The sequence below is a fragment of the Electrophorus electricus genome, chromosome 17, assembly GCF_013358815.1.
Source record: "Electrophorus electricus isolate fEleEle1 chromosome 17, fEleEle1.pri, whole genome shotgun sequence".
NCBI lineage: Eukaryota > Metazoa > Chordata > Actinopteri > Gymnotiformes > Gymnotidae > Electrophorus > Electrophorus electricus.
Window position 1 is genome coordinate 13,667,899 of NC_049551.1, and position 12,949 is coordinate 13,680,847.

General features: G+C 46.4%; 1 protein-coding gene across 2 annotated transcripts in view; it reads left to right on the top strand.

Annotated features, from left to right (window-relative positions):
• Positions 1-12,949, top strand: part of pcdh1a (protocadherin 1a) — a 54,102-nt gene that overhangs the window by 22,280 nt on the left and 18,873 nt on the right. Inside the window, exon 4 of one of the 2 annotated variants that reach the window (XM_035535244.1) lies at positions 11,808-11,881. The exons of the other annotated variant lie outside the window; for it this stretch is intronic. Within the exon in view, the coding sequence (XP_035391137.1) occupies positions 11,808-11,858 (51 nt within the window). The 3' untranslated portion in view covers positions 11,859-11,881. Of the gene's footprint in view, positions 1-11,807; positions 11,882-12,949 lie in introns of those variants that run through there. 2 annotated transcript variants of the gene reach the window in all.

Sequence of the window (12,949 nt, forward strand, 5' to 3'; positions counted from 1 at the left end):
CGTGCGCAAGCTGCGGTGCCCCACATAGGCACCGCCGACGCGACCCAGCTTGAGCATCCCTGAGCGATACAGGCTCTCAGGCTAAAATCAGCTGTAAGTCAGAGCGTCAGACACAAACACAGCATTTGGAATTAATTGAAACTTGCCCTCTTAATCTGCCCTCACTTCAAAACACGCTTCTCTGGAAATGCGAAACATGAATGAAATAAAAGGAAAAACTCTGCTCTCTCTGCTACATTTGGGTTTCTTTTTTTTTTAACTGCCGCCCTTTAAAATGAAAAATTATTTGTCCAGGCTGTTATTGAAGAGTTTTGATGCTGAATGACTGATATGAATTTTGATTTAGTTCAGTGCACACCCTCCCAGGGCTCTTGCCATAACCTTCAACCATCATTCATTTTTCCTTGCCTTAGAACAAACCTCCCCTGAGCCCCTACCAGCACTAATCTCTCAATACAGTTTCAGTGGATGGTTAGCTGATGAACCAAGAAATGCTCTGAAATGGACTCTGGGTACACGAGGTTGCGCTCTCGGCCTTCAGCTTCCTGGATGTGTCTGCGTTTCATCGGTAAAAGACGAAAAGGCCTGAAAGCATTTCCATTCGGATCATTTGTGTTTATAGAAACCAAGGCAGTTAATACTATGAAAGGCATTGGCGGGTTTAAAACTGCATATGTGACGGTATTCTGTTATACTGCTGTTTTTTGGGGGGGTTTTTTTGTGTGTGATTTTTTCCCCCCCGATTTGTCTCATCAGGACTCCGTGTGGGTTGCCAGCCACTGTCTTTAATTTTCCCTCTCCACACATCGGAAGGAACTTCAGCGTTTGATGTTGTTTCAGCAGGCACTTTTCAAAGCCGGCATACTTGATCACAGATCTGTGTGCGTCTAATAAGGCCTGCGCCTTTAGTCATGGCCGCGCGCGTTTGATAAACGCTGCACTCGCGAGCCCCGCACATTGTTTAGCTCCGCTCGCACGGGGAGTCTGATCATGGCTCAATGCTCGCTGGTCCGTTATTGCCTGCCCAAAGCTTTGTGTGGCTCTGCGTCTCCGCATGCAGCCGGACCCCCTGTGGTGTGGAGAGCGTGAGGGGACCCCCTGAGCATGGCAAGACCCCTGTCTGCATGACCCCAATGCCGAGCATGCTCACTGATTCAGAAACAATTGCCCACTGGGGGCCCTGATGACTTGAAAATAATTCTATTATTCTCCTTGATTTCCCTGATACTAATGTTTGGCTGTTGGCAATGCTTAATGTTTAGAAATAAGGAAGAGAGGCACATGGCAGTGGAATATAAATAATGTCCCTTTTAAAGGCGCCAGATCGCAGAGATGGACATGGGCAAATAGGCCAGTCTGATGACTCGATGGGTGCAGCCGTGAGTTCATTATCATGTTAGCATTCAGCAGTTCAGTATTATATTAGCGCTCAGCAGTTCGGTATTATATTAACGTTCAGCCCAACTCGTGTTTATTACAACCTTTTAATTAGTACATAGTTTGGATGCTGTTTCTATCTGTCAATATGGACAGATAATTGCAATTCTCAGCATGTGTCCTGAATTTTTATATGAAAGTGCACAGGGAAGTTATGTAGTGTAACATTTATATTTAGGATATGAGAATTAAGTACTCAGGAGGGGGGGGGGGGGGCAGAGGACTTGTCTGAGGTTGAGCTAATAGAGAGAGTGAGTGTATGAGAGAGAGAGAAAGAGAGAGAAAGAGAGAGAGAATACTCATGAGAGAGCACACTGTGGGTCAGCTGCCAGGGGGGTGGGGGTTAAAATAAAAGGGGATAAGTCACACCGAGTGAAGAAACAGGGGTGCCTCCTGGGCCATTGAGACAGCCGAGGTTGCTAGGAGACAGGGGGATGAGAGGAGATGTGCTCGGAGCACACAGAGACAGAGAGTGTGCCGATGTGAAGACAGCCAGCTCAGTGCCAGAGCCTGCAGACTGCAGCCATTGTGGAGGTACCAGGCTGGAGAAGACAGGAGATGCGCTGGAATCAAAGAGCGCGTGGGGGTCAGGGCGCAGCAGCAGGGTCATGGTGGCTGGTCTGGGCCAAGAGGCACTTCCCAACCCCACCCATGTCCTCTTGTCTCCTTTTCCCCTCATCTTCTTGTCCACTCATTCACGCACTTATGTAGTGTCAGAAAGAGGGAATTGTTCCACACCCGGACCCAGCCCTGCGTATGCATAATTTATAAGGAAGATGTATCAGTAATTGGCAGGGTTTAAACATTGCGAGCGGAGGTAATTGAACAGCTCCCTCACTAATGGAAGCATGTCAGACATGAGCTTCCACCAAACAGACAGTGAGTGACAGACACACTTTCTCCTCAGGCCAAGACAAGGAGGGAGAGAGCAGGAGATGGGGGAACAGAAGACAGACAGAGTTAGAGAGAGCAAGCGAGAGAGAGAGGGACAGGGGAAGAGAAAGAGATGTGAGAGTGTAACAGAAAGTCAGAGAGGAAAGGAAGGATGTCACTCTTGAGCTCAGTTTCTGCTGAGATGAAGACGTGGTGATGGAGAGGAGGGGTTTTGGCCAGGGCTTCACCCACAGGACCTCCTGAGCTAGCACTTGTTTGGCTGCAGCTCCTGATGTTGATTGCTGTGGTGACAAGCAGCTCTGAAACAAGCCAAAAACTGATCTCCTTTAGAAACTGTTCCTGTTCCTGCTCCCAAATAGGCTGAGAACCCGCCCCCGTTCCTCATTAACAAGATGACAACACGCCTCCATTTCTCCTCCACAGACAAAAAACCCACCGCCATTTCTCCTGAACAGTCCAGAATCTTCCCCTGACCTCCTGAACAGTCCAGTATCTGCCCCTGTCCTCCTGAACAGTCCAGAACCTTCCCCCTGTCCTCCTGAACAGTCCAGAATCTACCCCCTATCCTCCTGAACAATCCGGTATCTGCCCCTGTCCTCCTTAACAGTCCAGAACCTGCCCCTGTCCTCCTAAACAGTCCAGAAACTACCCCTGTCCTCCTGAACAGTCCAATATCTGCCCTGTCCTCCTGAACAATCCGGTATCTGCCTCTGTTCTCATGAACAGTCAAGAACTTGCCCCTGTCCTCCTGAACACCGTTCAGGAGTTCCTCTGGAACGGTGGAGCCCGTCAGCATCGGCAACACTCGTGGTAGAGAAAATTGCCTGAACTTCACACACTGAAGGCTGTTACAAGAAACAATCTGTAGTGGTATTATGGTGAAAGGACTCCCTTCACGAGGGACTCTGGGCACAGAGAGAGAGAGGGGGAGGGGGAGGGGTGGGTGAGGATAGAAGGAGGGAGAGAGAGTGCATGTGAATAAAAGAGAGGCATAGCGAGACAGGCATAGAGTATAGTGTATCCTACTTGAATGAGTGAAGTGAACTGAAGTGAATACGCAGCAGAGTTGAGTCATTTCTAGAGCCTCTGTGAGTGCAGGCCACGCCCCCCCCCACCCGGTAACCCCCGCCTCTGCCGGCCACTGCTGGAAAGCACCAGCAGCACTCATAAATAACGCAAGCTCAGAGAGGTGCTTCCTCGCGGCCGCCGCCTAGCAAGTCTCTCCATCCACGTTACGTAACCGACAGTCCAGGGCGAAGGTGGGGGATGAAGCGCTCCTGTGAAAGCTGCTGCAGAGGCTGCCGCCATGCAGGGAGCCTGGGGACAACCGGCTGCGGCAGCATTACAGAGCAGGGCCGGGAGAGGAACCCGCCACCGCGCTCACGCCGCGCGACTACAGGGTTGCGGATGAGCTCCCGCCCTGTACCTCGGCGTCAATCTGAGATTTGTAGTTAGTTTTTATAGCATTTAGTTCCCTCACCTTTTGATTTCCTAAGGTTCTGGAACTGCTGTTAATCTCCGAGGTTTGGGAAAGCCGAGTGGAGCACCATGAAGGGCCTTTTTTTTTTTTTAATCTCCGCTGGATTTCTTGGCTGCCCTCTCCTGGGACCCTCTATAGGCTCGTATCAAAATGCCACTAAAATGCCAGAGGAGAAACGGACGCATTGTTCGGCAGGCCGCCGCGAGAGTGCGAGCAGGACCGAGCGATGGTGGCGGCCTCAGCTTTCTTCCAGAACTTCTTCATTAGCTTATCTGCCTCGGCTGCAAATGCCAGGGCCTCCCGTTCCTTATCCCCCCCTCATGTCAGGCTCGAGCCGTTTGGGTTCGGCTCTGGAGAAACACCGTCTCTCCAACCTGAAATCTTCTATTCCTTCAGCTTGTCATTTATACCACACATCAGACGGAAGCCTCGTAGAGATAGAAAAAGAAAGAAACAGGGAGATGGAGAGGGAGAGAAAGAGATGAGAAAGAGAGACAGAGAGAGGGGAAAGAGGAAGAGAGGTACTGAGGGAAAGAAAACAAGAGCGCTCTATATTTGGTGAACTGGATCAGAATGGAGTCATGTTTGCTGCCACCAGTAACGTCTCTCTGATTTGATTTAAGTTCAATATATTATTTATAACTTGACAAGTTAATATGGGGCTCTTTGATAAGAGTTCTGGCAGTGCATAAGGGGAAGTGCCTTGTCTTATGTATGTCTGGTGTTTTTTTCGTGAGGAAGCGGTGGGGTGGAGGTGGAGGGGGGAGTTTGGTGTCAGGGAGAAACTGATAAAAGCGTCTCTGGAAATGTCACCCGGCTGTCACAGGTGAGCGTGATGGGCCTGCAAACATTTGACATCTTTGACAGCGATCAGACAGGCCAGCAAAACAAGGTGGGAATTAAATCAAGCCACTTGTTCAGAAATCTTGGCTGAATGGTGGTGTGGGCTGTGATGGGTGAAATGTACACAAATGTAAACATTTACATGCACACGCGCAAACGTTCAGTCATGCGCATGCACGCAAACACACGCACAAGCACAAACACACACGCACACACATAAAACATTCAGTCATGCATGAAAACACACAGAGATGAATGCTCAGTCATGCTCACAAGCACACACACACACACACACAAAACATTCAGTCATGCATGAAAACACACACAAAGATGAATGCTCAGTCATGCTCACAAGCACACACACAGACACACACACAAATACTCAGTCATGCAAATACTCAGAGATGCATATGCACACACAAACACACACACACACACACACACGTGCCTTTGCGCATCTAGGAAGAATACCTTGAGTCAGCTCAGTACGTCCTAAATAGGGCCGATGAGATTCTCTAGGCTCTCTTCCCATCCCCATAAAGATACAGTGGCAGACCAAGTGACTGTGGAGATTTATGGAGAATGCAGGCAACCATAGTTCAGCTAAATTGGTCCGCGTTGTTGGGTGTAGCTCCAAAGCGACGCTGTCACAAAGAGTGAGCGCGGTGCACATGCAAGGCAGGCGTCATTAATCTGCAGTTTAGAGGTGCGTTAGTGGATGCCTTCGCACGGGGAAAGGTGTGTGCGCACCCTACGTGGAAAAACGCTACCTTGGCCCTGGACAGATGGGGATGAAGATAATGGCCTGCGTTCATGTCTGTTCCAGACGGCACTGGAGTGCTGGGCCGGTCTGTGCGGCTCGGTGTGGCCCGGAGAGACCGTCCCCCTCCATTTACTCTCAATGACGACGACAACGACAACAGAAAAAGACTTCCTGGCTCCCCTTAATAGTCCATCTCGGCTCCTCCGCACTGAGGCAGAGAGCAAGGCCAACAGTGTTCTTACAAACACAGGAAATCCATCTGTTAAGTGTCATCTCTCCAAGGCTGGGGGAGTGCCTGCTTTAAGCTAATGAAATGTCCCCCACTGCAGAAGAGGGGCCAAAAGAAAAAAAAAACCAAAAAGATAACGCCCATGTCCATTCTTACGGCCAAACAGTCTATTTCACGGATTACCTGCTCACTGCGAAAATGATCTGGTAATTGAAGATAACGCCTCTTCTGCCTCCAGATAGTACCGTGTCAGAGCTAATATCAAGTTCGAATAATAATTGGGTCTGTGATTGTCAAAGCACATTTAGGGACTTCATGGTTACGCGAGGATTCTTTTCTAATGCATATGGGGGACGTGGGGGCAGACAGAGACTAAGGTGAATAGCCCTTTTATTCCTGCATTTGAAGTGGAAAAGAGCTAATAGATGCTGATCGTCTGTGAAGGCAGGGAGCCCGGCCCAGACCGGAGTTCCTGGGTGGCTGTTGCATCAAAGCAGGCGTCGCCGTTGCCGTAGCGCCGCCGCTGAACCGCATGAATAAAGGACTGCTTTTAATCCCACCATGCATAGCAATCGAATAATGATGGCGATGAGGGGGGGGATGACACTGCTCAGGGTTTAACATGAAAAAGGAGGCGACACTGTCAGGACCCGTGTATATCAGTGTTAATTACGGCGGGGTTTTTATTCAGCTGATGAACTAATTAATGTCCGTTTTTGAGGGGCGATTCTAATGGGCCACCTGGTCACTTTGTTTCAGCATCACAGTCCTTTGAGACTCGAAGTGCTAATAAAGCGTACTCCAAAACGACCTCGCTCAGCCGTCCAATAGAAATAAACAAACAAACAAATAAAAACAATATAAACCTCTCTCCCCAGAATCATACATATGTATGCCTTAGTTCTGTCCAAAAGCAAAACCACGATGAGGAAACTTTGGTGTTCTTCAGCAGCAGATGGTTATCTGTCTGATTGGAGCACTGATGTGAGGCGGGTGCAGGACGAGGCTGAACTGAAAGCCACACGTAGTAACCGGGTGGCGCACAGCACCGTCGCACACTGGAGACTGAAGTCTGTCACCATTTACTGCCTGTTGTCTTATTGACTTCTCCCGCCGCAGTTTACCTCTGACAGGCTATGGTGCAGATTCCTCTCAGACATGACACTGCACGAGTGCACGAAAGCAGAGGTAATATATAAATGAATTTTCTTTGGCAGTGTGTTCTGTAAGCACCAAGGCAGACTTCACAAAGAATGAAGGAAAGAGAGAGAGAGAGAAAAAGAGACAGAGAGAGAGAGTGACGCACTCTGTCAGAAGCATGTCTGTCTGAGCTCTTGCAATCCAGGAACTAATGCTGTTTGATGTATTAACCATGAGGGAGGAGGAAGGAGGTGTTTGTGTTTGTGTGTGTATGTGTGCGTGTGTGTGTCTCTGTCTGTGTCTTTATGAACATGTGTGTGTGAGTGTAAAAAACAAAATGTGTGACTAAGTGTATGATTGGCAATTTGGGTTGTTTGGAGGTCAGTACTAGGAAGAGAATTCTGCTTGATGGTGTTGTGTGATGTTGGGAGAGACCCTCTGCTAGGCGGAGTCTGGATGCATCTTCCATCAATGTCTTATTTTGGTCCCAATGAGGAAACACTTAACATTGATCACTGAGATATGAACAGGACTCAGCCACATGTGAACCGTGCATAATGAGAAAGGTATGTGTGTGTGTGTGTGTGTGTGTGTGTGTGTGTGTGTGTGTGTGTGTGTTTCATAAATGATCATTATTACTAAAGGAGTATAATGATTTTGTTTCACATGAACATAGTCTGGTTTCAGCAAATCTGGTTAGATGTATAATTCATCACAGTTATGCACTTTCAAAATATTTTTGAAATATTTTAATTACTGTCAAATTATTACATTAATTACTGTCAAATGACTCTTCATAATTCAGGTCATCCAGGTGGCAACTCCAGCTCCTGTGACACCAATATCGTATGTGCTTTAGATGGGACTGACCTTAAAAGCACTGTGCCATTACTGTGTGGGGGGATGGGGGAGTGTGAGTGAGTGAGTGAGTGTGTGTTTGCACTTAATGTTCATAAAATAGTAGAAATTCATCCCTAATTGTTCGGTCCAAGTCTATAAAAATCACATTAAGTTTCCCTTAGCTCGTTTTTTTTTTTTTTTTTTTTCTGTCAGTGCATTTCTAATTCATTTTAACACTCCTGTTTCTCCATAGTTTATTTTACTAAACATTCAGTAGCAAAATCATTGCATTCATAGTTTTTCACCGCCTTTAAAAATGTCACTGCTGTTTTGCTGGTGTGATTTGTTGGCTCGACTTATTATCAGACCTCAGGAAAAAAAACAAAAACAACTTTGTTTATTTAGCACGGACAGCACACGTTAATCATTATCATTATGTCATGATGTAAATGTGGCAGCTTTAGCTAAATGGCTAATTTTCATCTGCAGTCCCTGGGAAGGTGGATGTCGACGTTAAGGACTCCAAACCCACACGTCTCACGACTGCACCGTAGATCATGAACATTCTTCCGCTTTACTGCTGCTGTACACACAAGGTTAATCCCATGCCTCCACGTTTTTTTTTTTTTTAGAAAACCTGATGGACGTTTTCCTGCAGGCAAAAACGTTTCATTATACACTGTTCAGTTTTGAGATTTTGGTCCATTTTACTTCCTTACGGTCTTCTTTCCGACCGCTGGGAAGAAAACGTCAAAAATACACATTTAGGTGTTTTTTCTACACTTTCTTTGTTGGCATCTGTAGATTTCTCCCAAATTAACGAGACGTTAGCATGCTAACGCAACATGCACTACCGCTAACGTTACTGCACCGTGTCATCACGGGTACTGATAGAAAACTCCCGCACATTGGTGTTTGAGCCAAATATGGCTCTTTTCTTTGTATCAGTAGCAAACCATGAAAGAAATAGGGATCAATTTAAACGTAAGCGTGATTTGTTCAGACGTGATTTGTTTAGATGTGTCAAGTACTGTGACATTTCTTGGTTTAGTTACGCTAGGTAGTTTGGGGCTCACAGTAGTGGCTGTTAGGACATGTAGCATTTAAAAATAAATACATTTAAAAATGGGGGGAAAATGTCATTTAATTCAGCATTTTGTAGACTTTTCGTTTAGTGGCAAAATAATGTAGCCTAGCAGAATAAACAAAGACTAATGAGTGTAGCCTAATTTTTCAGGGCATTCAAGTTGAATTATTTTTTTTCTAATGAGATTGCTTCTGGACAAAACAGACAGCAGGCTAATCTATAAAATAGTTCTACACATACACACATATCAGTGCAACGAGGACAATAATGCGCATGCGTATGTGTTTCCTTTTAGTTGAAGACCATACATGTGATTTTAATTATTGCATGTTATTACATTGTTCTATATAGGTGTTGTACTCTATTATGAGAGATATCATTAACAACAATACTGAATATGATTAGATATTTTGTCTGTAAATAGTGATTTGCAATACAAATTTGTGAAATTTTATAATATATATCTTTAAAGGCAGTTTTCTCAAAATTAGTTTTTTTCTCACATGCTGAGCCAGAAATCTCCACTTCAGTAGCATTTACATATACTATATTTTACAGTTTTATCTATACCTATATTCAGATTTATTTATTTTTTTACTGAGGGGATTGTTCATATATCATTCATAGTCTGAATTATATACCATTTTATTCTTAAAACATGGCAACATGGCAGCATTTTATTTATTTATTTATTTATTTATTGTGGCTGATGACAGTATTTTCTGTATATATTTTATTTTACATATATTGTATGCATATTTTTTATACAGTATTTTATGGAGTGATGAAAGGAGAGATTCAAAATTCCCTCTGTAAAAACCTTTGATTCTAATATGTCAACAAGGATTTTGAACCTGACTTTATCCACTGTTCAGATTTCTATTCTTGATATTTATGCAAATTGGTGCATATTTAATTAGATAATGAATAATTTGCATATTTAAACATAACATTTTAGAAAACGTATAAACTTATAATACAGTATACAACTGGGGAAGTTTCATGTTGATATTTAATAGTTAAATTTTTTACCCTATTCACCTGTAGTGTCTTCCCTTAACACGCGCGCGTGTGTGGGAAGCGGCTCTCGTGCGTGAACAGAACGAATGAGGGAGAGGTGCTGTGTGTGTGGTGCGGGTTTGGACACTAATGAGTTCTCTGGGGTGGCGAGGCTGTGGCAAGCCTCCTCGGCCCTCCTCCCTCTCAGGCCGGACCTGTTCGGGCCGGGTCCAGGCTGTTTCGGACGCCACTAATGGCTCCCTCTTCGGCCTTGGCCCTGCCGCCGTGGTCTCCCACAACTCCATGCCAGGGGTGGATTGCTAACGTGCACCATCCTTTCTAGATCCTGATTAGCCCACTGACCTACAAACGGGCCCTTCCACGGTCACTGGCCACGACCTGTCAGCTCGAATCCAATAGCGGCCAATGGCAGGGGCGAAACGGATGCTGGAGCTTCTGTTCGGCCAATAGCAGGGACGAAACTGATGCTCAGGCTTCTGCTCGACCAATACCAGGGGCCTACTTTTGGCCAATTGCAGGAGTTTCGACTTGGCCATGCAGGAACTGCCTGCTGTTGCAAGGCTGGGTGACTCATTTTTATGATTTTCAGATGACACTTTGGGCCATCTCCTGGCAAAGGCCTGGGAGGCAGAACTGCAGAGACCTCTATGTGTATTTGATGTGTGTATGTGTGTGTGTGTACAGTAAGCGCAGTATACAAGTGAGTGTGTGTGTGTGTGTGTGTGTGTGTGTGTGTGTGCACGCAGGTTTTCAGGATCATATTTCAACCTGGGGGGGGGGCGTGGTGGATGTTTAAACCAATCAGTGTCTTTAATTGCAGACCTAAGCACTGAGGTGCCAGTAAATGCTGTGTGCTTCGATGCCCCTGTGATGAGATTTTGCAGCCACGTTAGTCTGAAGAATGCTTGCTGGTGTCAAAAGCACTTAGCTCAGAACGGAGCTTTTACAGCCGACACTGACTACAGGAGGATAATTGTATCCGCTCTCAGCACGGCATGTTGGAGAACCAAGACTTTTGTGTTTCATTTCAAAATAAATCAAAAGGAGGGATGGGTAGGCACAAGAGAGGAGAAGTAAAATATAAAAGGGGCGGGGAGAAGGAGCCAGCGCCTGACGAGAGCGGCACGGGAGATGGAGGAGGCATGTCTTGACTTTTAAACCATTATCACACCACAGTAAGCACAGACAATCCCTCGTTCCAGCGCGTGCATGCGCATGCGCGCACCCAGATGCACGCATGAATGCGTAATCACAAACTCCTCGACCCTACACGCATTCCCACTTAATTGGAAGTGTCGGATCAATGCTTTCTGATTACTGGGTTCCATGAGAAGGTTTGTTTCAGGCTTACGGCAGCGCCTCCTATCCACCTTAATTGCTTTTCTTGGACTGGGTGATAATAATCGGTAACTGGTTGTTATATACTGATAATTACTGAAAATTGGCATCTTGGTGTGACTGGTGTTACATCAGAGATATTTAGCATCGATGACGAGGCTGCACCCTGGATCGTGAGTTCAAGTTTCACCCGAGGCAAAGGCAGAGAGGACATCATTGTGTAGTTTGTCACATATTATCCACAGTTGTACTGATGTGGTAAACATATGCACATTCATAGTAATATCGTGCAGAGGGAAATATCAATATCTTAAGCCCAGAGTTTCCATTTTGGTAGGTCATTTATGGATTGATTGAGCAATTGTGATTTGCTTTTTTTTTGGGGTTTTGAGCCTTGATAATCTATCTCTAATCAACCCCTCATTCATTAGACGGTGGTAGCTGCAGCGTGGGCCACTCAGACCCCTGCGTCTTCCTCCTCGTCGCCGTGACTGCACAGGACGGAAGGGTATCATCGCGCTGCATCATAGGCGCGAGAGCGCACACCGTGCAGCTAGCTGTTTGTTTGGCACCTCCCAACTCCTCCGATAGCCTTTGATATCCCCGAGCCCAGAGTGGCCGTTTCGGGGCACGGAGAAGAAAGGCAGTGATGACGAGTTTGACTCGCCTCCGATAAAATGGTCTCTTGATCTGGCAATGTTTTTTTTTTTCCCCTCTCCCATTTCTCTGTTCTCAGGCCATCATTTGTGAGCTCTGCTGGGCCCTGTTAGAGCCTGCCAACCGCTGATAGATCAATAGAGAGAACGTGTCCTCAATGACCAGCCATGGCAGACCACTCTGAGCAGTAGATGAAAGGGACTCTTCGGCTTCTAATTAGACATTATTTTTTAATATCATCACCCCCGATATGTGGGTTGAGGAAATTCTAGGCATGGTTTGCGTTTCTTTATTGCTAGATGGTGGGGTGGGAAGGAACAGATAAAATTGATTCTGCGTCTAATGGAGAGACTGGCCTGAATAATAACACTTTTCGTCGCTCCGCTATCAAATCGGGGCTGCCTCCCAGATAGATCCATCACTGGCTATTAATAGAGACGCAGAAAACAATTCTGGAGGAAGCCCCGACAGTCTTAAGCTTGCCTGAAAGCTTTGTCATCTCTCCCTACAATCCCATTATGTACCACGTCCTTAAAGCAATTGGAGGCTGAGCTCCATGCATGCCTTCCAGCCAGGCCCTTTAGGAATTGAGATATTAACTCTGAAAATGGAAGTTTGAGAGGGAATAAGGTTCCCACTCGAGACTGGATATTGAGGATTAATTTCTGTAGTGCCTCTTCCTCCATATCTCTCCTCGGCTCCATCAGTCAATTTCTCTATGTTTCTCTCCTCCTTTCTCTCTCTCTCTCTCTCTCTCTCTCTCTCTCTCTCCCTCTCCAATCACTCTCTCTGTCTCTATCTTTGTTTCTCTATTTCTTACTGTGCCTTCCCCTCTGTCTCAGTACTCTGCGTTTCCCTCTTCGTCCCTCTCGCTCCCTCCCTCATCCCCTCTCTTCCACCCCTCCCACGCTACCTCGCTATCTCTCGCAATGCCCCCCCCCCCCCCCCCCCCCCACGCAGGATTAACACAGGCTTCCTCTTCCACTGTCACTCAGCATTTTCTAAACAAGGCCACTTACCGTACCATAAAAACTGACATTCAGTTTACGACACGGAACCTTGGAGCGCGAACAGGGAGAGGGTTTCTGGGGTGGGAGGTTTGGACGGCGGGGGGGGGGGGGGGGGTCTTGCACCAGAGGAGGGAACCGGGGCAGGTGAGATTAAGCGATGGAAACAGTCCCACAATCTGATCATGATAAAGACACAATAATAAAGCAAAAA